This window comes from Rattus rattus, chromosome 3, assembly GCF_011064425.1.
Source record: "Rattus rattus isolate New Zealand chromosome 3, Rrattus_CSIRO_v1, whole genome shotgun sequence".
Classification (NCBI taxonomy): Eukaryota; Metazoa; Chordata; class Mammalia; order Rodentia; family Muridae; genus Rattus; species Rattus rattus.
Window position 1 is genome coordinate 90,424,713 of NC_046156.1, and position 25,266 is coordinate 90,449,978.

The following is a 25,266-nucleotide window of genomic DNA, read 5'->3' on the forward strand; positions in this document are numbered from 1 at the left end:
AGAGATGCAGGCTTGTATTGCAGGACTGGGACACAGCTCAAGGCTGCACCTCCTGCATATGATGCAGGAACATCCCCCATAATCCCCCCTCATTTTGCCTCACATCTGTCAGCATTTTACCCAGAGCTTGGCCATTAGTTTTGGATACAAGCTGCAGCCTCTCTCTCTCTCTCTCTCTCTCTCTCTCTCTCTCTCTCTCTCTCTCTCTCTCTCTCTCTCTCCTAGTATGTTGCTAATGAGCATCTGGCCAGAGTTAACAAATGTGATATCAACTAAGCCTTTTTATTTTGGTTACCTTTTCTTACAAGAACCAATAATACCACCCAGGGGGCGAGGCTGGCATCTTCTCACACCTGCACTTTACAAAAGAGCTTGAAATAGCAATAAAACTAGACAAGGAAGTGGTGAAGGCCATGCGGAGTTAAAGCGTGTCTCCAAGGTAGGTGAGGTGCAAGTAGTATTCCCATTTACAGTTAAAGAGTACACACACACACACACACACACACACACACACACACACACACACACACACACTTTTAATGACTAAACACCATTTAAATCCTTTGTCTACCACTTGGAATGTAGTAAGATGAGAAACTACAGTCAGATGAGAAAGAAGTCCTCAGTGTCTGCCACATGGATTCACTCTGTGTGTGTGTGTGTGTGTGTGTGTGTGTGTGTGTATGTGTGTGTGTGTGTGTGTGTGTGTGCTTCCCTTGATCAGCGGTTCTCAATCTGTGGGTCTTGAACCCGATGGGAACTGAATGACTCTTTTATAGGGGTCACCTTAAGACCATCAGAAAACACAGATATTTATTTATATCATGATGCATAATAGCAGCAAAATTACAGTTATAAAGTAGCAAATTATAGTAAACTATAAAATTATGAAAATAATTTTATAGTTGGGGGTAGGGTCACCACAACATGAAGAACTGCAGTAAAGGGCTGCAGCATTAGGAAGGTTGAGAATCAGTGGTCTAGACTCTTCTGGGTGCATCTTCAGCTCTAATCCATGTGGGAAAACTCAACGGTGTTTGAAAATACCACCTATTCTACATATGGGGAATTTTAGTGTCAGAGCAGTGACTTTCCAGGGCTCATTAGTGGTAAGCTGTTTAAGCCATACTATCCAGAGTCCCATGCTGATTTTGGGTGATGTGCCTTGAGCCCTCTACCTACCCCAAGCTCCATTCCAGCCGATTGTACATCTGCTGTTTGTAACATCATCCTGTTCACACCCTTCTGTCTGCCAAATGTCTCTCCAGTGGAAACCTTCACTGTGATAGGCTTTATACATCCTTCTTTTCTTTATTGTCCATCTGTGGATGAAGAATGCCATTTATCTGTTCCCATGCCTCCCAGTCACCTCCACACTTAGGCATTCTCTCAATTTCACCTCAATCAGGGTTTGTCTAAGGGCTTTGCTGTTCTGTAAGCAATACCCCAGTCTCATACACAGAAAAGGGACCCAACTCTTAGTTGACACACTCATTAAAACTCAAGACCTGGTTGAAGGCTGACTAATGACAATGTATGATAGCTGTGGAAGGGTCTTGGGACAGATTGCTCAGGAATGGAACCTGTAGCAGAAGGGAGTCCTGGCTAGCAATGCGTCTGTGGAGAGTGGCCTCTGACCTTCTGAGAATGTGTGCGCGTTTGAGGTTCTGAGGGTTAAAGGGGTGGGGCAGACACAAATTCTTTATGACCTTTATAACAAAGGATGTAAGAAATAAAAACATTTTTGATTCTTAAAACAAATTAAAATATTTTAAATATCTTCTACCAAAATGTGACCTTCCACTAGGATAGTCAGTGCTTTTTTTTTACCTTGTGAGATTTCTTTGCACACTTGAATATAGTCTGTGCTTAAACACGTATTTTTGTTTCTGTTGGGGGTCTATCCTGCTTTTTCACAGCAAGTTAGTACGGGTAGAACTCTGTTACCTGATAGTTCAGAGAGGTGTTCTACCTCAAATTATTCAAAGAAATAATTTTGAAAACGTAGTGTTTCTGAACATAAAAAAAAAAAAAAGTGTGAATTCATGTGGATGCTAAGATCTGCCAAGAAATACATTTTAATTTCCTGAAAAGCAAGGAAAGTATCTAGGTAAAAATGAGAAGATAATAATTTTAAAAGTGATGAAAAATGTTTTTGCAACAGTCCTTTCAAGGTCCTACCCTGGGCCATGAATGACCAGATGTTCATGATATTAAATATTATTAAAAGGCAAATTTTGTATTCAGAGAGTAGGAATAGTGCAACATTCTTACTGAAGCAGGAATACAAATGTGCTTTTGCTAAGAAATTCTTAAACTATAAAAGAATTAAAACAATATATACATATATATACATATATATGATTGAAAACCTAAAATAATTCTCATTCTCTGCCATATTTAATTAGATTAATTCAGTTCCTATGTTCATTTGTAGATTCATCAACTTGCATATAAACATTACTTCATTGGTAATTATAAATACTTGCTGCTAATAATTTTACTTTAAAAATATATGTATAATCTTTTCTTAATAGAACATTTATAGCTTTACCAAGTTAAGTGTGGTATTTCTGCATCATCCATAGAATAACACACACTTTTTATGCAGACTCTTGCATTTCTATCAAAATAATAGAAACTTTTCCATTCTCAGTAATTGTATGCAGAAGTTTAACACAACATCAAGAACAAAGTGGAATAGTTCTAAATCATAAAACCAGGGGTAATCTATCTTTAATTTTGGATTCAATTTAGTACAGGTTCCATGTAATGTCTGATGGTCAACTTGATTATCTGCTTGATTAGGTCAAAGGACACTTAGGAGATTAGTGAAGGGCATTTCAGGGTGTGTCTATGATGGGTTTTCTGGAGATGTTTAGCATGTGCCATAGTTAGTGTACTGATCCTGTGATGGATTCATGTGAGGATGATATTGAGTAGTGATGAAATGTATGAGGAAGGGTCTTGATGAAGGAAGCTCTGTAGGTGTGTTTTTGACTTCTAAGCTTTCTGGTTTCCATGACATGAATTTCCCTCTTAGCTACCATGGTTTTACGGCTTTGAAACCGTGAGCCAAAGTGCAACCTTCCTCAAGTTGTTTCTATTCAGCTTTTGGTTTCAGTGACAAGAAGACTGATTAACAAAGAGCCATTGTCCTTCCAAATGATAGGCTGCATTGAAAAGTTTATGTCTGAGAGAAACACAGAATAGCTCCTGGAAACCTGGCCTCTAGAGACAAGCTGCTGTTATTAGCCTTAGCTTTCCCAACCAGGCTTCAGCATCAAGGCAATGATATTATAATAGCACGGTCCTGATTATATGGTGACACAGTGAAATTTCCCAGCATATGATATGGGCAGCAATCCAGAAATTCAGGTAAACAGAAACCAAAGAACATAAACATTATAGTTTTATTTTAACAGCTTTCTATTGATCTCAAACACAGAATGTAGGCCTTCTTGGGACATTCTTTAACAAACTGCTAAGTAAACTTTTCAGCCCCATGGACAGTATAAAACATGGGGTTGTCACATGTTTCTGGGATGTCTTATAAATAAATCAAGAGTTGGAGAGAAGAGATGATCAATCAACGACAGAAATGTTCAACTAAATTTTTTGTTGCCTGCTCTTTTTATTGATTCATTGCTTGGAAATAAGTTCATCTGAATAAATCCATCATTATTTTAGTTAGTGGCCACATGTCCAAGTACACACCAGTAGAGTGTTCTAGAGGGAGCATGGGAGGTCATTATGGATCCAGCGAACTGTCAAGGTAGGATAACACTAACATATGCTATCTTAAAGCAGCATAGTGTCATCTATTTCTTCTGATGGTCTTAGTGAATCTGACTGGGGGAAAGAGGGAGGTGTTCCCAGAAGGAGCACCAGAACAGAGAGCTACCTGATGATGCTCCATTTTTGGTAGTTTTGTGATTGGTCAAAAATCTCAGGAACAGAAGGTTTTGTCAGCACAACTATGATGGATGGCTTCTTTTAAAATATAATTTACTAGTTCTTTGAGAATGTTAAGCAGTGTATTTTATCATATTCACCCTAAACTCTTCCCCATAACTCTTCGCAGATTCACCCCACCTCCCTGTCTTGTCCTCTTTACTGTTACTATTTCGTGTGTGTGTGTGTGTGTGTGTGTGTGTGTGTGTGTATTCTGATTTGTGCTGTCCATATACTTCCAGGACTGGTAGACCTGTCCACAGAGAGTTACAACTTTAAAGAAGACCAATACAGAAGTAGTTCCTCTGTTAGGAGTGAGGATTCATGAACCTCTTCCCACTCCATCTAGGATATTGGTTGACTTGATCTTGTACAGGTCTTGTGCAGTTGCTGTAAAGAAGAATGACTTTCAAAGGTTAGGTGAGGTACTAACAGTCCCTTCCTCAGGACAGGGGCTCTGTTTGTCTTGTTAATTACTGTCTCTAATAACATAACAATTCAGTTTTGTAAATTAACTGCTTCCTTAGTTAATAGGCAGCACATTATAGAACTATTTTTCTTATTTTATAACAACTCTTAAGGGCATATTTAAATTTTTTGGATATATGTCAAATTATATCCACAGACAATTCATTAATTCACTTTTGAGACTTAATTCATGCCTAAAATGGGTAATGATACCTACTCATTGTATAGCTGTGAGGATGAAATGAGATGATGATTATGGCAACCAATATTTTTTTTTCTTTTTTTCTTTTTTTTCTTCTTTTTTTTTATTAACTTGAATATTTCTTCTATACATTTCGAGTGTTATTCCCTTTCCGGGTTTCCGGGCAAACATCCCCCTCCCCCCTCCCCTTCCTTATCGTGTGTTCCCCTCCCCACCCTCCCCCCATTGCCGCCCTCCCCCCAACAGTCTAGTTCACTGGGGGTTCAGTCTTAGCAGGACCCAGAGCTTCCCCTTCCACTGGCAACCAATATTTTTATTTTGAGAATATACTGTGTTGGTCACTGTGTATATATTCTATAGACATTATGTCTGTCAATCATGATCTCTCTGATCTGAGTTTGTTTGTTGACAAGTGTTGGGGTTTGTAACTAGGCCTGGGCTGTGAGACTCTACAGCTCACACTGTAAGATCATTTCATCCATGCACAGCAGCACCCAGGCTATGACCAGGATTCACTTTCCTTCTTAGCTCCTAAGAGAAACTATTTGAACCAACAGAAGTTCTATAGGAAGATACCACTTTAGAGACTGCAGTGAAAGCCCAACTCAGTAGAATATATCATCAGTTCTAAAGGAAATCCAACTAAGTAAAGCTCAGGAAAGTCATTATTTGTTATGGATTTTTGAGGTGGAGCATTATAAATAGAAAAATATTAAAAAATACTGCAATGTTCAAAGATTATTTTTTTAAACTGGAAGCAAAGGTAAATAAAAAATGAACACCTAGTTCCTTATTTGCTTCTCACACTGGTGAGCAGAAGGTTATATGCCCATTTTCTGGCTGGGTCTCTTGCATGCTGTGAGGGAAGCAAATTGCTTTCATATGTACCAAACTTCCTCATCTACCCAGCCAGTGATAAGCAAGTAACTCAGGCAAGTCAGGGTTGCTTCTCAGGCAAAACTTGGTTCGTGTCCCTTGTCCAGGTCAGTGAATCTCAACTCCAGCCCAGGAAGTGGGACCACCTGGAGAACTGATGAAACACCCCTGCTAGGAAGGGATCATTGTTTAAATACTTGGAGAAAAGGCCCAGGTATAGTTAGTTGTCCTCTCTCTCTTTCCCTCCCTCCCTCTGTCTGTCTCTCTGTCTCTTTGTCTCTGTCTCTCTCTCTGCCTCCCCCCCCCCAATCTCCTTCTCTCTTCTCCAATATGTACGTGTTTCATAAAGCTTTCCATGTGGGTAGAATAGCAGCCACAGTCAACAACAGTTTTAAGTGATGATTTGGACATCATGGAATGTACTCAATCCATTCATGAGAGAAACCACAGTCTAGGAAAAGAAATCATAATAAGGTGAAGAACCATTTAGCAGAGACGGCAGAAGGTAGCTTTGACCCCAAGCTGGAGATTATAATGCCTTGTAGGGCCTTTAGTTTGACCAAATAATTACAGATTGTGGTGGTTTAAATGAGAATGCTGTAATAGGCTCATATGCTTGAATGTTTGGTTCACAGTTAGTGGAACAGTTTGGGAAGGATTAGGGGGAGGGGGTGTGGCCTTGTAGGAGGAGGTATATCACTGGCAGTAGGCTTTGAAGTTTCAAAAGCTCATGCCAGGCCCAGTGTTTCTCTCTGACTATTAAGTGCAGACCAGGATGTAGCTCTAAGATACTTCTTTAGCACCATACCTGCCTTCCTGCCACTATGCTCCCTATCATGATAATGGACTAACTAAAACTACAAGCAAGTCCCCAATTGATTGTTTTCTTCTATAAATCGTCTTGGTCATGGTGTCTCTTCACATCAACAGAAAATAACTAAGACAATTCTACTCCTTTACATTCTCTCTGGTTCTTTGACCTTGATTTTACTAGTGAAAAAGTCTCAGTGGCAGTAAATGACTACAGTAAAAATAGCTTAGTAGAAAAAAAAAAAGAAAGATAGGATTAAAAAATAAAAAAAGCATCAGCACTCTTGTTTTCTGGGACAGGATCACACAGGCTGCTAGTTGCCTTATGACTTAGAAATTTCTCTTGCTCAGACCTTAGTCCCATGGCTTTAGTGGCCATTCATGACATCTTCCTGGCAAAACCCAAATGTGAATAGGTCAACTATCTGGCTTTTTGTTACCTATAACAAAGATACTGGGTCTGTACTGGAAAATCATTCACAGGTTGTAAAAGTGGACCCATGGCCAGTCCTCCCTCTTTAGAAGTTGTTTGTCCTTAACCCTCTGACCTTACCACACCTCTTCTTTCAACCTCCATAGAGAGCAGACATCTAGCTCTATAGGGAAAAAATGATGGTGACAAACTATAAATGCTTTCTATTTTCTACTACACAATCTACCAGCTTCCTGGAGCAGAAAGGATTGCTGATCTGCTTAACTCCCCACAAGCTTTCAGCTGCCCACAGCTCTGCTGGTCAACAAAGGCCCAGCTCTTCACCTATGGTGTGCATCTATCTGCACTGGTTCCTTCATCCTGAGGGGCTACACACTGGCTTGTGCAATGGCTGGCCTCCTTTCTTACTCCATTTCTCTACTGATGAAAATGGTGACAACCTCAACCATCTCTATGAAAATTGTTTACCCTCAAATTCTTTCCTTAAACCTGCTTCATGCACACAAAATGAACATACAGCACAGAGTAGCACCCTCTGCTCCCACTAGGGACCTTCTTGGGATTCTATGCTTTGATTTTCCTCACAGATGCCACTCTAACAGTTACTAGTTATCTCCCATGAACTACTGTTGGCATCATTTGGGTGTCTTGAATGCTTCAGCGTTTGTTTCATGCTGATTTTTTAAAAAAGTGTGTGTGTGTGTGTGTGTGTGTGTGTGTGTGTGTGTACATGCATGTGTATCTGTGTATGCAGGAATGCACTTACTAAGGTGTGTGTGGAAGTCAGAGGACTTTTTTTTGGAAGTTAGTCTCTCCGCTATGTGAGTCTCAGGGATCAAAGTCAATTTGTCACGCTTGCATGACGAATGTTTTTATCCACCTGAGCCAACTCAACCACCATGATTTACTCTTATTATCATTTTCACACTTTCTATTTCCTCAGATTTGATTTTTATTTGACTACTTTTATTTATCTTTGTCCTTCTTAAAGAACATAGCCAGAAACTAGTGTATGTTCCATTCGGTCTCCAGAACTTTGTAACTCCCTATTTTTTATGGTATTTACATGTTTAAAGACATCCCAAGTACTCAAGTCTAAACATAAATGCAAACTAAGTTGATTCAGAAGGTTGTTCTTATATATACATATGTATAGGTACACAACTATAATAATAATGGACTCAGAAGGTTGATCTTATATATACATATGTATAGGTTTATAACTATTATAAAGAAGAAAAATGTCTTCACTTGGAGAGGGAGTGGAAAGGATAAAGAGAGTGGAAGAGGAGAAAGAGGTGTGAAAATGCTGTAAATATAGTACTAATGTATGGAATTATCAAAAATACTTTAAATTGAAAACATGCTTCCTTTCTCATTTCTTCTTCCCATTATTGATACTTTCGTCAGGCCTTATTTCCCACACACTCTGACCTGCATTTTATACATGTTTACACATGCTTATGGTGTAGAGAGCTAGGTCACAGGGGTCACCTCACATGTCATCACATTTGAGTCTTCTACAAAATTGAGACTGTTAGGCTCTGCAAGCTTGTCTCCACATTTACTTTTCCTGCCCTCCCCCCTTGCTGTCTGCCATTTGACTACTATGATTGGAATTAACTTTTTATAAATGCATCTGACCAAAGTGACTAATGGAAATAAGTCATTTTGACTGCTGATCATATAACAAAAACTTCAAATTTCATTGAATGGCCTCTGTGCATTCTGTACTTTCTGGTACGGTTTCTGTGTATCCTGTATTTCCTGGTACTGCTTCTATGCATTCTGTATTTCCTGGTATGGTTTCTGTGCATTCTATACTTCAAGATTGTATCTTATCATTTTCTTTCCCATGATAGTTCCCTTTCTAGGCTTCTCTTCTTGCTGAAATTTATTACTTCACTTAGGAAATATTTATAAAGCCCTCCCAAGTCCCTCTAAGCCTTGCCAGATGGTGAGATCAATGGCAAGAGTTAATTACGGCCTCCATTTTCTGGAGCCATAAGTGGGAAAAGAAGACACCTTCTCAAAAAGTTCCAGTGTCTAGTCAGGGCCCGAGGGCCATGTCGTTTAGAAGATTGGGATGGGACATAAAGGAAGCCTTTGATCAAGACTTTATTCTGGACAGCACCAATCCAGCCTAGAAAAGAATGAGGACTGGGTAGCAAACACAACCAAAAGAAATAGCTGTGAGCTGGGCCATGGTGGCATAGCCTGTGGTTCTAGCACCTGTAGCTAGTCAGGGGGTTGTGAGTTACACTGAGTTATGATCCCTGTCATAAACACACAAATACCTCCACTCCTAAACAAACCCAAAATGCCATCTGTGGTGGTCTGGATAGGTCTAGCCTCCATAGACTCATGTGTGTGGATGCTTAGACGATCGGAACTGGCACTATTAGGAGGTATGGCTTGTGTCACTAAGGGGTGGGCTGTGAGGTCTCTTATTTGCTCAAGCTGTGTCCATTAGGACACAGACTTTTTCTGCTGTCTTTGGGTCAAGATCTAGAACTCTCAGCTCCTTCTCTAGCACCATGCCTGCCTGTATGCTGTTGTGTTTGCTGTCATGGTAATGTAAACTTCAGAAACTGTAACCCAGCCCTAATTCAATATTTTCCTTTATAAGGGTTGCTGTGGTCATGGTGTCTCTTCACAGCAAGAAAACCCTAACTAAGGCACATATTTGTTTATCAGACTGACCGATTCTCGTTTATCACACCAAACATGGCAGTTCCCAGCAGTACTTGCTCCCTTCCACACCTCTGAGATAGGTGACCAATTCCTCATGTGCTCCGTGTCTGTACCTTGTACCCCTTTCTCTGTACTGTGACAGGATGGTTTTTAATTGCCCTTTTTCTCACTTTTTCCTTGTCCTGGCTCCTCTTGCCTCTAAGTCCTCTTCCTCCAGAGGCTCCTGTGGCTTTCTCCACCTTTGCACAGGGAGGCTTTGAATCCATTCTTATATTCCCAAGGACCCTCATAGATCTCTGGGCACTGATCATGATTATACATTCCCTAAATGAGCACTCACTGAGCACCTCCTCTGTTCGAGGCATGTAGATGGTCAAATCTCAAGCAAGTCAGACGGAAAGCATCACTGCCATTACGCAGCATTTCAAAATGCAGGAGTGTCTCGTGGGAACAATAAAGCTGAGAACCAGGTCCTTTCAGTGTTGGCTGTGTAAGGAACCTGTGGCCTTTCATCCTACTTTCCTACTCCCCCCACCCCCCAGCCCCCTTTGCAGGATGTGCTCAGCTCACCCAGCCTTTAGCCTTGGAGAGCTCTTTTTTTTTTTTTTTTTTTTTCTTCCTGGAGCTGGGGACCGAACCCAGGGCCTTGTACTTGCTAGGCAAGCGCTCTACCACTGAGGCTAAATCCCCAACCCCTGGAGAGCTCTTAAGAAAAGATACAGGTGGCATTGGGAATCTCTCCTGAGTGAAAGCTGATAGCATGGTAGCGCCTACAGTGTGAGTATGAATGGGAGGTGAGGTCAGAGACCAAGCAGGAAAGTGAGGCCATGTCTGGAAAAACTTGTTAGAGTTCGGAGCGCCGGGTAAGCCTTTCATCCTCCCGCTCTTGCTCTTCAGCCGTATGCAGCCCCGTGGTTTGACTGTCAGCTCTAATTTAGCTTCTGCTCATTACCTCATCACCCACTTTCTATAATTACATGTTGGGCAGCTCTTTCTCTTCTCATTTTAATTAGTTGTTAAATATAAAATGAACATTAGCAGTATTTTCTGCCCCGCTCTCATGGACGTCCTCCTTTGCATGTTTTCATTATCCAGGTGTTAGGATGAGGTTTGTATTTGTAAATGAGCCACTAATCTCACAGATTCTTCAAGACGATCAGGAACACGTAAGAAAGAATATATCAAAAACCTGCAATGGTTAGAAGGCCCAGCAAGAGAGGTACTTGCCTTTAGGTTTGATGACCCGAGTTTGATTCCTGGGTCATACACGTTGGAAGGCAAGAACAGCCCCTGCACGCTGTCCTCAGACTTCCACATGCAGGCCAGAGCAGTTACCGCTCCCATGACTGTAACTGCAAAGGTTAAAACTACTGTCTAAAAATCCAGAGCTGGGGGCTGGAGAGATGGCTCAAGCATTTCAGAAAACTGGCTGCACTTTGAGAGGTTTGATTCCCAGCATCCACATGGCCACTTTCAACTGTCTCTAACTCTAGTTCTTGGGGACCTAATACCTTCTTCTGTTTCTATGGGCATTATACACACATGGCAAATAGAAATGTATGCAGCCACCATCCATCATGTAAAACAAAAATAACAGAAATCTTTAAAAATAAAAGTCAAGGGGCTGGAGAGATGGCTCAGGGGTTAAGAGCACCCAACTGCTCTTCCAGAGGTCCTGAGTTCAAATCCCAGCAACCACATGGTGGCTCACAACCATCTGTAAAAAGAGATCCGATGCCCTCTTCTGGTGTGTCTGAAGACAGCTACAGTGTACTTATATATAATAAATGAATAAATAAATCTTTAAAAAAAAAGTCAAGAAAAAGTGTCCACTGGGCAAACTGAAGTAGCAAGAGAGGAATGTGAAGTGACTTACTAAACACTGAGCAAGCTTCAGTTTGAAGAGGCAGTTGGAATTTAGACATTGGAGCTTGGTTTTCAACACCTTAAGAAAGGCATGTAAGCTGAATAAGACTAAAAAGGTTTAAGTCTTCATAGTGGTCCTGTGTTTATGGCAGTCAACCACTGCTTCATTTTTTAAGAAAAAGTCCCTTATATTTCTTCTTAGAATGAAGTTTTGTGGCTTTAAATCCTTTCTCAGTTCTTTTTAAAAAAGATTTATTTTATTTTTTTAGATATATATGGCTGTGATTGGGTATGTGCTCAAAAGTGTAGGTGCCCATGTAGTTCAAATCTGCCTGGAACTACAAGCAGTGGTGAGCTGCCATGTGGGTTTATGGAACTGACGTATGTATTGTTAACCACTGATCTTCTCTACAGATCTGATTATGGGGTACTGAGAATTGATCCAGTGCCTCATGCATGCTAGGTAAACATTCTATCACAAAACCGTATCTCCAGCTGGAGTAGGTCTTGGTTATCTGCAGGCCTTAAGGAATTGGTTCATGGAAGGATACCACAGCCAATGAGATATGAGGCTTGGAGCTATGACAGCCATTTTCTCACTCTAAGGTCAGTCTAATAATGGAACATATATTACAGAACTCATAGTTTGACTTCTCAAACGTGCCAAACAAGTCTACTGTCTATACACACCTTGAGATTCTAGCATATGGCTTAGAAATTTCAGTATTTTTGGAAGCTGTTTTACATTACTTGGATCCAGGATTTTGCTCAATTGATTTGGAAAGTTTTGATTAATTCATACCCAGTGGACTGAGAGAGACCAGGGACTTTATCTCTGTCTTGTGTTGGGGCCCCTATAGCATATGAACACTGACCCACCCACAATGGGAAAGCTCAGCATTTATGCTGTTCTTCTAGCTATCTATGGCTGTCATTCTCTGAGCATCCTAGAAGCACAACTCTCACTTTGCTGCAAGATGGCACCCCAAATGATCTCCTCAGTGGTTTTCCTTTACTGTTAGAGGGACTCCAGTGTACTGCTGATCAAGATGATTGACTGGAATTTGAGTTCTGTCCTGAAAAAGGTTTTAAAGAAGAATCTCTCTATAAATGTAGAGGGAACACTGATTTGAGCTGCATATATATGACACATGCTATGACCATGATGCCTCTCAGTAGAGGAGCTATGAGGAAAGACATAGTATCTTCTAGGCAGTGTATCAACAAGGAAGTGACAGGACATTATTCAAAGCATCTACAAAACCAAAATGTCTTTACTGGGTAGCATTCTGACTTCAAACGCTCACGGTGAAAGTATGCCTTATCCTGGATAGAAACTGATTCTGGCTCTGGCTACATCCAGGGAGCTTTGAATAAGACTAGAAGGGTCTAACTCTTCATGGCTGTTGCTCACTCCAGTGCTGGAAAGAGATTCCAAGACTCATTTTATGTTCTAATAGTTTCTAGATTGAAGCCAACTGGTGCCAGAAATCATATTGAATCTGCCTATTGCCCATAAGACCTCTCGTGTCTAATGCAACTATGCCTTGGTTTCTTTTCTGTTGCTATGATAAAATTCCATGACAACAGCAATGAAGGGAAGATGGGTTTATTTCAGCTCATAGCTCATGCTACAATCCATCATAACTGGGAAGTCAAGGTAGCAGGAACCTGAGGCAACTAGTCCTATGGACTCTGTAATCAGGAAGCAGAGAGCTATGATTAGTAGTACTCATCTCTTTCTCTCCTCTCCTCTCCTCTCCTCTTCTCCTCTCTCTCTCTCTCTTTCTTCTCTCTCTCTCTGTCTCTCTCTGTCTCTGTCTCTGTCTCTGTCTCTGTCTCTCTCTCTCTCTCTCTTTCTCTCTCTCTCTTTCTCTCTCCTTACCCATCCCCCTCTCCCTCTCTTATTGCACTCAGTCCAGTATTCTTACCCAGGGAAGGGTCCCAGCCACAGTTAAGATAGATCTCCCCGTATCAATGAACCAATCAAGATGATCTCTCTAAGAGGCTAACAAGGTACACAATTCCTACAGGTATGTACAGAGATTTGCCTCCCAGAGGATTCTAGATCCTTTAGACTTGACATTAACACTAACCATCATAAACTTAGGTAGGAAGCAGAAGTGCAGGATGTAGAGACAAGACAGTGGTTGCTGACAGTGGCTGTGTGTACCTGCAGGCTGCATGTGGATGAGGCTGCTGAGGGAGAATGATGACTGAGGTAGATTGGATTGAGAGTTGATGCCTGGGGCATTAGTAAAACACAGCTCTGAGTGTAGAGGAGTGGGTATCTCTGGAGATGACTAGATCCTGAGGGGTGTGGACTAAGGCACAGTTTGATCTTACTGATTGATGTTAAATGGTTGATGAGTTAAGAAGCAGACTAATGGGAGGTGGTGGTTCTGTGAAAGGTGGAACCCAGCAGGGGTATCGGGTCTTCAGAGTCATGCATTTGGGGTTGCATCTTGCCTTGGCCCTCTTGTTGTGGTTCCCTCTATTTCTCGTTTACCATGAGGCCAACACTCTCTTCCTCCATGCTCCTGTCGCTATTCTGACTCACCATGAGCCCAGAAACAATGGAGCCAGTGGCAGTGTGCTGAATCTTCAAGGATGATTGAAATAAACATTTCTCCAGGGCTGTTAGAAACCACTGGCTCTACCACTGGCTTTGGGCAGGACATATCCTGAATCTATCTCCCTCTTTTGAAAGGAGCTGGTCTTTCCATAATGGTAAGCCATTTCTTTTCAGGAAAGCCATGTTTATAAATTGTTACTGGTTCTGCTAATTGCCCAAATGTGGGTTCTGAATTTTTTTCTTCTTGAGTTCTCTTCTAATTGCTGTATGGAATGTTGGCCTATTTTTGTCCCTCAATTGTGTCTTTGGTCCTAATGGACTCTTTCAAGCAAAGGCATGTGGCCAGCAACGATGCTTATTCAGAAGGATCAGCGGTGAGCAATTCTTCACTTGATCTTAGCCAAAAGGCCAAGAAACGATTTTGTGAGCAATTCTTAAAAGCATTTTATCCATTAACTATTCATGGAAAATTCCACTTGGGTGGGGGCTGGGCAGACAGCTCAGTGGATAAAGTGTTTGCTGTGTAAACCCAATGACCAGAGTTCAACCTCCAGAACCTGTAAAAGGGCTGGGGGCAGGGCATGTATGTTTATAATCCCAGCACTGGGGAATGGAGCTAGGTAGATCCCTAGGGGCTCACTGGGCAGCCAGTGTAACCTACTTGTCAAGTTCCAAGTACTCCTGAAGAATGACACCAGAGATTGACTTCTGGCCTCCACACATGAGGCATACACATGCATATGTACTTGTGTGCACAAGTGCACCAACATCAACGAATACCCACACCTAAACATACAAGTCCTATTCTGCAAAACTCAAAATGCCTACTAATTTTCCTGTGTATATATTGTAGTTTTGTTAGAATTTTCCAGGAAGAGTGACAAGCCTAAAACTCTCTTGTGGATTTAATATTCCTACGCCACTTAGATTCTGTGGGTATTTTGGTCTTCTGATACTTCATTTTGTTTGCATTGTACAGAAAAATCTTTGAGGAAGGAAGTTGTACTTTTAAATGGTCTCGCAAGTATCTGGAGGCACCTTATAAATGCTTATGACCGTTGTCATAATAATGGGTGTGAAGGCTAGTCGGCAGTGGCTTTAGCGATCGGAATGGGAACTATGAGGGATGTCATAAAAATAATCCTAGCCGTGTGAAGTGTTTAATGCCGTGTTCTCCCAGTGTCACAATATTTAAGCACAGCGAGAGCATCTCAAAAGCAGAGGGAGATGAGCCAGCAGTACATTCTGCACACACGCAGTGCATTACAAAGAAGCCCATTATGCCTGCTTGTAAGGTGCGCTATAGAAGCTGGCTGTGGTTAGCCAGGGTAGGGCCCGTTGGGAAAAGCTGAATGGCAGGGCATCAGCTCACTAACCTACCCTAGTAGCCTCCTCAAGCTGAGTGTTGCAGAAGCTCCGAGGTCATTCAACACTATATTTACTCATTTTCCATCAGTTTCTTTAGACACTACTAGGTCGGGATGGCTAGGGGTGGGGGGGCTGTATATTCAAAAATCGTCCCAGCTATTGCAATGCCCAAGTGGGATTTGCCTCTTCTCATGAAGACTGTTTCTTAGTTACATCATCGCTCCATTCTGCCCTTCTCTATATGTTCTTCATCTACCACAGTAAAGCCTAGCAGGCAAGAGGCTTCTGCATCCCAACAAAAAGTTATCTGAGGCCCCTTGATTGCTAGAAGTGTCAGTGCCTAATTTCCAAAGTTTCAGTTAAACATGGGCTGTGACTGAGCTGACATCCAAACCTTAGGCAGTAAACCTAACTTCACCTGATCTGATGCTGTGAGTGGTGCTGCTGCTGCTGGTGGTGGCAGTGGTGGTGGTGGCAGTGGTGGTGGTGGTGGTGGTGGTGATGTGTGCAGGTGGGTGGAGGTAGGGGATAGGGGGATGGGGTATGTGTGAGTGGGGTGTGGCTGCGGAGCCTCACAATATCTGAGGCAGCTGTGTCACTCCTTTTGTGATTCTCTTTTGTCTTCCTACTTTACAGAGGCAGCACAAAAGCATCCGGAAGGGGCATCCTGTCATCAGGCTGTTCATCCTGTTGAGACTGAAGCCAGTCCAGCCTCTAGGACTGCCTTGCTTTCTCCTGACTTTCACATAATCTTATCACAAGCGTTCAGGTTCAAAAACCTTGATCTATTGCTGTTAGATCCTATCCATTTCAAAGCTCGCTAAAAGCCCCATGGCTGATATAGGCTGAGTTCAGACAAACAAACAAAACAAACAAGCAGATAAATAGAAATGCAGTGCCATCTGCTCGCTAGGGTCATATTTAACATACTGGGGGCTGTGAAGTTTGTTTCAGTCTTTTGTTTGAATTTCTTTACTTTTTCTACTTTTTCTATCTTTTCTTTAAAAACTTTAAAGATATATTTACCTATTTGTGTGCAAACACACATGTGTATGTATACATTTATGTATGTATGCATGCATGTATGTGTGTATGTGTACATGTGTATGTCATGTTATACCTATGGAAGTCAGAGAACAACTTGTGGGAGTTGGTTCTCTCCTTCCACTGTGTGGATTCCAAGAATAAACTTCAGTTGTTAGGCTTTGTGCCCAGTGCTTTTATTCACTGGGCCATTTTGCCACCCTCCTCCTTTTTCTTCCTTCCTTCCTTCCTTCCTCTTCTTCCTTCCTTCCTTCCTTCCTCTCTCTCTCTCTCTCTCTCTCTCTCTTTCTTTCTTTCTTTCTTTCTTTCTTTCTTTCTTTCTTTCTTTCTTTCCTTTTCTTTCTTTTTTTTTGACACAAGGAGACAGGGTCTCATGTAGCCCAGTCTGGCTCTAAAGTTTCTTAGTAGCAGAGGATTACCTCGAACATCTGTCCTTCTTACCTATACTTCCCAAGTGCATTTGCCACTATCACCAGATGTTGTTGAGTTTCCTATGTGCTTAATGACTAAACCATTTTCTCCATAGATACCAACTCCAAGATAATTAATTGGTCAGGATTTTTTATATCATCATTCTAAATATACACATATGTGTTTGTGTGTATGCATGTGTGTGTGTGTGTGTGTGTGTGTGTGTGTGTGTATTTCTTTTCTTCACCCTCTTTCATGTCCTCTTGCCAAAGTGGTGCTTCTGTGTCCATGTCTCATATTAAGTTATATTTTCTTTTAATGAGTGTATGTATATGCTTGTAGTGGGCAGGCATGTTTGCATGTGTGTGGGTAAACTTCCCTTTGCAGGCTCCCATATTTGTGTGTCTATGTTGAGGTTGGAGGTTAATCTTAAACATCTTCCTGGATTGCTCTCTATGAAGATGCTCTCACCCACCCACTCCCCACCTCAACACCCTGGCATTCCTCTACACTGGGGAAATGAGCCTTCACAGGACCAAGGGCTTCTCCTCCTATTGATGCCAGACAATGCCATCTTCTGCTACATATGTGGCTGGAGCCATGGGTCTCTCCATGTGTACTCTTTACATATGGTTGGTGGTTTAGTCCCTGGGAGCTCTGGGGAAGGGGAGGTCTGGTTGGTTGATATTGTTGTTCTTCTTATGGGGTTGTGAACCCCTTCACCTACTTCAGTCCTTTCTCTAACTCCTCCATTGTGGTCCTTGTGCTCAGTCTGATGGTTAGCTGCAAGCATTCTCATCTGTATCAGTAGGGCTCTGGCAAAGCCTCTCAGGGGACACCCATATCTGGATCCTGTCAGCAAGCACTTCTTGAATCCCAAAGCTTGCCATTTTGGCTAGTCTGGGTAGCCAGCTTGTTTCAGGGATTTCCTGTCTCTACTCCCTGAGGCTGGTATTGCAAGCAGGCTGCTATGCCCACATGGCTTTTATGTGGGTTCTGAGGATATGAACTCATGCTTTTGTCACAAAGCCATCTTCCCAGCTGGCATTTTCTTAATTTACTCTACTTTAAATCATACACTACTAAGTAGTTCCTTTCTCTAGTGTATGATGATTTACTATAAGCACAGTCTTAACAAAACCTAGGGATGGTTAATTAATCCTTATTGACAGATGCTAAAATCACCTAGGAGATATCTCTGAGTGTATATGTCTGAATGTAAATGTGGCATTTCCAAACAGATTTACCAGAAGAGGAAGAACCACTCTTCATGTATGTGGTACCCTTCCATGGTCTGGGTTTCTCAGAATGTAAGGCACACAAACTCTCCCTTAATCCCAGGTTGTTTGGGGCCATGCTGTTCTATCACGGTGACAGAAAGCAAACTAACACAGCTCCAGTCCTCATTCTTTCTGTGTCGCAATGGGTTGTTCCCTTCAAACTATGGACCAAAGTGGACCTTTTCTACAGTTAAGTTTCCTCTTGTCAGATATTTGGTTGCTTCAGGGATAAAAGTAACCAATACAGATTATTGGACTGAAAAGCTAGGAAGTCGATATATGAAATCTGACCATTCAGTTTCTGGCCTTCAGAACTGACTTAAAGGAAGAACGTTGAAGGTTTTGAAGCTGTAAGCTACAGAAGTGCTAGATGTCTGTCATCCAAGAATAATGGACTATTCTGGGGGAGGGGATGCTAAGGGAAGTGTGAGCAAAACAAAAACCAAACAGACAAAGAAAACCTGACTATATTTCTCCAGTGTCCCAGAAACTTGAATAAGGCTGAATTAAAAAGTCATAGACTAGCCATGTGTAGTGGCACATGCCTTAAATCCTAGCTCACGGGAGGCAGAAGCAGCTAAGATCTCTGTGAGTTTGAGACATGCCTGGTCTAAGTAGTGAGTTCTAGGATAGTCAGAGGTATGTAGTTGTTCCCTGTTTTGAGAAAAGGAAAAGGAAAAGGAAAAGGGAAAGGAAATGGAAAGGAAAGGAAATGGAAAGGAAAGGAAAGGAAAAGGAAAAGGAAAAGAAAGTTATGGACTAAATTGTTGGGGAAAATTTCATGACATCATTATATCTAGTCATATCTACAGTGACAGAGAACAGAAAAATGTGAAAAATGTGCAGTTTAGCAAGGAAATGAATGTGAATGCATTTAAAGTTACAGGCAAGATCAGCACTATTAAAGACAAGCCTTTAGCTCTTCCCCAGGACTAAAAACTCAGGGTATCCTGTGAAGGTTCCATCACATGAAAAGACAAATTCATTTGAAATGAGAGAGCCTGAGCTGAGAGTTCCACTGAAGGGATTTCCTACCCTAAACCAACTCTCTGGGAAAGTGTTTTTCCTGGTGCAGTTACTATGACATGCAGTGACTATGGCTGTGTTAGACAAGGGTAAGATTGCGTCTCTAACCCGCACAGAGCTTGGCGGCACCCTCTAGATGCTGCTGGATTTTGCAGACATGCAGTATGCAGCACTTATAGGATTCTGGAGGCCTGCAACAAACTTCTAGAAAGCCTCTGAGATTGGCAACATGTGGTAGGTTTCGTTTCCCTCTAAGGAGAACCTTGGAGGCTTCTGCATGGAAGTTTCAGAGCTAGAACCTGGGATGTTGGTACCAGGGCGGAGGGTATGTGCTGCGAAAGGCTTCAAGCTGGTGTGTGAGATGCTACTCCTGTGCTAGGTGGTAGCACAAGAATTGCAGGGCTGCCCAAGGCCACGGAGGTCCAGATGATTCTATCGTGCACCCCAGGTGCTAGCTTTATGTAAGCATGTATTAGATTCCAGGCCAGACTTCTTAGACTACAGTGACAGAAGCGGCCCTTTCCCTGTCTGGGAGGAATTCTACTGAGACCACTGTCTGTGAATCTCTAGCTAACACCTCTAGGTGTCAGGATTTCTCATGGGGGAAACGAGTTTACAGGAAAGGGGGGTATTAGTGGGCATACATCCTGCTCCCCGCTGGCTTTCATACCTCTTGCCTGGGAATCAGATAGCCTGGCTCCTGCTGGGAATCACCCCTTTCCTCAAAGAGCTATAAAAAGAGATGCTCATTCCTGCTATGCTGCTTGTGTCTGTGTCTGGGACCTCAACCCCCTCAGAGCCCCAGCCATGCAGTTGTCTGCCTGCCTGTCCAGGTGTTAATCTTGAGGAAAACTCATTTCTATCCATCTCATGTCCCTCTTGAACCTACAACTTTCACTGTGGAGATGCAGGATGCAATGTTTTCCATGTTTTAGTTTTGCTTTGGCCCACTTTTTCCTTGCTCTGACATCATTTCTCTCTCCTGGAATGGAATCTTTATTCTGCGCTAAGGTATATTAGAAATATTAACTTTTTTCTTTTCTTTTTTTCCTTATGAGGACGCACAGTTAAGAGACTACATTGAATCTTACAAGGGACTTTGAACTTTTGAACAATGGTGGAATTGTTAAGATCAGGGGGAGTCTAGCATTGTGAGATGGCCACGGAAGAGGGGACATTGAGGAGGGGGGTGGAAGGCACAGGTAAAATTGATGTTTGGGGGTGTTAAATTGACCAGGTGTAAACTCATGATGATTAATTTTCAACGTCAACTGGACTAGATTGGGAGTCATGGGAGACATCATCGGGTATGTTTGAGAGAACATTTATAGAGAGGTTCAAGTGAAAAGCGAACACCTACCCTGAATGTGTGTGAATGGAAGAAACTGAACTGAGCACGGTGTGAGGGGGAACGAGGGTGGGGTGGGGTGGGTGGTGGGGGTGGTGGACACCGGGACAGGATAGGGATGGGGTAAAAGGGATGAGATGACAGTGAGGACGGTGCAGAGGGTCCCCATCTTGTATTTTTGCTGAGGCCATTTCAGGTTAAACTAGAATCTGATATCCTTGGTGGAAAAAAATCCCATGGAAAATTATCCGACTCTGTTCTAGGAACCAAAAGTCAGGACGTCCTAGCTGACTTATCTTAGCCTTTGTTAAAACTGCTTGTTTGGCTCCTCTTCCAGCTAATGGCTGATCTTAGCCTCCTGCTTGTGTGGAAACCCCCTCCAGCTCGATAGCTGATTATGATTATTTTACCGTCTGTTCAAACTGCTTACTCTGTGAAGCTCCCCTGCTTCCCTCCCCCACAACTGATAAGGTGGTCTCTGCCCTTACAAAACAGAGTTCTGGATACTCAGGACCACATCTAGGTCCCTGAACCCCTGGATGGAGTCCCAGACTGCTGGAATATTTTTAACTGGCCATATACTGTGTCTGAAAGGGCATCTCTGGAAGCTCCTGGCAACATGAGCATAAATCTCTCTCTTCTTGACTTCAGACACAGTGTGACAGGCTGTGTCACAGCACCACATCATGACAGGGAATAAACATCCCCCCAAAGCATTCCCACCTCCATTTGGTTCAGTCCAGGATGTGCTGCCATGGGATAGATGCATCCACAATTAAGATGGGTCTTCCCATATCGACTGGCCTAATCAAGATAATGCCTCACAGAAATGTCTAGAGGATCAGCTCCCATAGTATGATTCCATCCCTTGAAAACACTTTGTGGGGGCATTATTTCAGTTTGCCTCCAAGAATTTAAAGCAGACTTTTAAAAGCAGATGAAACATATAGCAATATCAGAAAATAAGTGAGGAAATTAGTCAGAGGGAAAGTTAGGATAGACAGAAAAAGTTCAGGTAAACAGAAGGCAAGGTGACATGAGCATATACGTGTACATTTACATCTTGCACACCAGATAAGTAGGAGAGGTACATGGTCCGTGTCCTCTAAGACTACTTTCTGCTTGAGAACCACGAATATGATGGGTCCTTGGGCCTAGACAGGGAGATGCTCATGCTGGACAAGGAAAACATTCCTCACAGGGGAAATGAGGACAAAGCTGGATGTTCTCCTCCTGAGATAGAACCTTGACCTATGTCACAGCACTCTCTGCCATCTCCTTAGTCTTGAGCCTTCCCACTCACTGTTCCCATAATACCCCAAGAACTTACCAAGACCCAAGCACGAAACTCTGAGTCCTGATTTCCCAAGATTCCTAGAACAAAAAGAAAGCAACATATAACCACCACTTGCACATGTGAAACAGCACATACCTAATCCTGAACATTATCTTTCTTGACAAGAGCTGAGGCACGGGAGTGTCCACCAGTGCTTTGGGAAGTTCGTTCATTGTTATTTTGCTTTTCTTTGCTATTTCACTTTGAAACTGAGAAACTCAAAATCTCAGGCTTAGCCTAGGAACAAATTATACCCCACAAAATGAAGCTTTTCAATTTTAAATCATCTTTATTAATTTGATTCTATGTTATGCTCTTTCCTTCTAGAATGTAAGTTTTTCCACAGCAGTGGAATTTACCTTTTTTACTAACCAACTGTCAATCATTCATCACAGACATGACACAGAGTAAGCACTTAATAAATGTTGACTTATTGACTGACTTCTAAAGTAAAATATTACTTTCATATGAAGAGCCCATATAAAACTGTCTTTACTATGACACACTTTTATACAAGGTTGCATAAAATTATAATAGGAAGCTCAGATAACCCTTTAAAGAAGGAGTCTTATTTTCTTCTTCAAATTTTTTCCACTTTCATCAGTCAAAGATCATAAAGTAAAAGGTACTTAGAGTAGAGTTAGAACCAGGAGTTCATTCATTTACCTATAATCTTTACGGAAATCCAGAATCAAACCATTTCTGTCCTCTCACTAATACTTTTTAGAGAAGACATAGAATTCTCAGCAAATGTATCATAGAACCAGTGTGCAGATCAAACGGAGGAGGCAACGCTGGAATAATCACATCCTGGGGGGGGGATTAGCGCCTATTTTGTCCACAGCTGTACAGTTCCCTCCCTGCTTTTGCTACAGAGTGACATACTGACCACCTTACCCATTTGCTCTCCTCACTGTGTCTGCTTTGGTTTCTCCAGAGTTCATAATCAGGACTTTCATTTTTGCACTGTGACTTTTTTCTCCTTATTTTTATTGTCTATAAAATGTCACCTAAGTGACACATGTAATCTTATAGCTTGTTAAGTACTTATCATAATGACCAAAGACTCACTGTCCCCTTAGTGTAACCTTAGAGTGACCTTAGGAAGATGCTTTCTGGGGTTTGATTTATTCATTAGTAGGTTGGGATGTTGGTATCTGTGGCATTCATTTAGCATCATCTCTAAGTAGAAGAAATCCGAGTAACTACGATAATGTTATATGGAAAGCCAATACAGGGAGTTTGGTGCCTCCCGCCTGCTGACCTCTAATAGATATGGTGCTGAGTCTTCCCACATTAATTAGATATTTGCAGCTGGAAAGAAACTTCTATACAAATACATGTGAAAAAAGTTTTGAACTACTAGATAGGAAAAAAGCAATTGGGCATCTTTCAGGAAAAATTTTTCCTAATATGTTGTTCTTTGAGTTTTCAGAAATCATCAGGTGTACAATGGAAGGTCTTCCTTTGCAGTCAGAACATCTGCTTCTTTCCAAAGATGGGAATCTAGAGCAAAAATAGCTTAACAGGAAGAACAAAACCCACAACATCCACGATGAAGCAAAACAAATAAAATGTAAGTGAATACCTGAGTCTCCCAGGTAAGCCATCCAACGCTGATGAATAAGTAAATACTCAGTGAGAGGTCGCTAAGTTCCAGACAAGGTGGGACATAGAGGGGAACAAGGCACAGCTCTCTAACTTGAAAGAACCCAGAGTCCCAAGGAGGAATGAGGTAGCGTCAAACATCCATCACAGTTCAGTGGTGTGTGACCTGTCACAGCAATCTTTGGGAACACCGGATGGGCATTCTGATCTTGTCATGAGGAAACAGATGTAAACACGACTTCCTGCAGAACTCTGACACCCTTGAGATATTGAGAATAATATGGCGGAGTAACAGCACAGGACAAACACAAAAGCAACAACCAACAATGCAAAGCAACACAAGGCAGCTTTAAGGCTAAGCCCGTACAGACAGAGTTCTCTGACCTAATCAAATGAACAACGGTAAGTTGGTGTGACTGGATGCTTTCTAAGCAAGAGCTGCCCCATTTCCCTATGGCGTAAGATGATGAATGATGGGTCAGGATGGAAGACTGGACTAGAGAACCGTCAGCAAAACAAAGCCAAATAGCCAGCCCGCTCCCTTACCATTGCTGCTTACAGAGCGGGCAGCCGTCCTGAAAATTAGTGTCTTAGAAAACTGTGGAGTGAATGGAAAGTTCAATTACAGACAAGTGCTGAGTGATAACAGGCTCTGTTTGGGTCTTGGTGCTTTTGTTTCTTTCAACTCTTTAGCTTCTATCACATTCCCTAAATATTTTTCTAGAGAATGGTTACTAAAGTTACGTGGTCATTTTAAAGTGCAAGGCATTTTCTCTACTTCAGAGGTTTCTGAATCATTCCACTGATTGCCCTTATAGTCTTTTCAAGATGTGTACCACATAAATGAATCACTTTTGACACATGACCATGCTACTCACTTTGCAGATGGAGAAGATGGAAGAAACTGCCTATCATTTGGGGCATGAAATCCCAACACTACAGCAGTCACACCAAGTGGCACAGCATCGTCTGAACCTGCCTATAGATGTGAGTCAGAAGTGTGGTAGTGGCCAGCTATGCTGACCCATTTAAACTCTGCTAGATGACAGAAGCCCAAATACTTGGCCCACATGAGTTGCCCGTGAGCCTTGAACATACCATTTAGTTCTTTATGCATACGGCTACATCATTAAACAACCAAGTGTACCTATCACTCAGGTTGGATGTAACACATCGCCAGGATCCATTCTGTTACCCAGGGAGAATTTTCACAAGTACATCATAATCTTTCGTGACAGTATGTATAAGGTTTCACTTCATTTCTTAATTCCTCAGAAGTCATGGGCGAGGGGACAGAGGGTGAATTAAAGTATGTTGGATTTCCAACTACCTTGAATCCCTTTCTCATTTGATCCAAAATAGCCTTGCGGCACAGGCTTCCCTATTTTATCTGTGTCAGATACGCCAGAAGGAAGTCTCACCATGTTCATTTTTAGTATCTGTTCTTGTTCGGTTCAAAAATAAAAGCTCCTCTTTCCCAGGTGAACCCGGGAATGCTCGGCTGCTAATATTAGAAATGAATGACATCAATATGGGGGCATGGGGCACTTAATTCTGTCAGTCAAATTTTTGGAAATCCTGAGTCTTAAAGCTTCAGCAAAATGATCTGGAGGAAGACTCTAGCTCGTGGAAAACTGGAAAGTTTGGTTTCTGCTTTCTTCTGGGAGGGAGCTGTCAGCTCAGCGAACACTCAGTCAAGCTATTCTCTTGTAGTGGCTAATGCCTAGTATTGTTTTATGAGGTACCAGGCTCCTTTTGCTCCAAAGGCAATAATAGAATACCGTGAACTGAAATGAAGTATCCTCTTAGCACAGTGCTGTATGCCACACTTCTGCTTTGGTTCCTTTGCAAATGGAAGATGCTAAAAGCAGAAGATTAGCAGCCCAAAGTGTTGTTTTAAATTGCCTGCTTCTGGATGAGTATATCTTAGATATTATTCACAGTTTAAACTGCTAGGCAGAGAGGAG

General features: G+C 42.0%; 1 protein-coding gene across 1 annotated transcript in view; it reads right to left on the reverse strand.

The window, feature by feature from the left end:
* Kcnab1 (potassium voltage-gated channel subfamily A member regulatory beta subunit 1) overlaps positions 1-25,266 on the reverse strand; it is a 279,211-nt gene that overhangs the window by 94,091 nt on the left and 159,854 nt on the right. Inside the window, exon 2 of the mRNA XM_032898291.1 lies at positions 21,686-21,729. Within this exon, the coding sequence (XP_032754182.1) occupies positions 21,686-21,729 (44 nt within the window). The remainder of the gene's footprint in view (positions 1-21,685; positions 21,730-25,266) is intronic.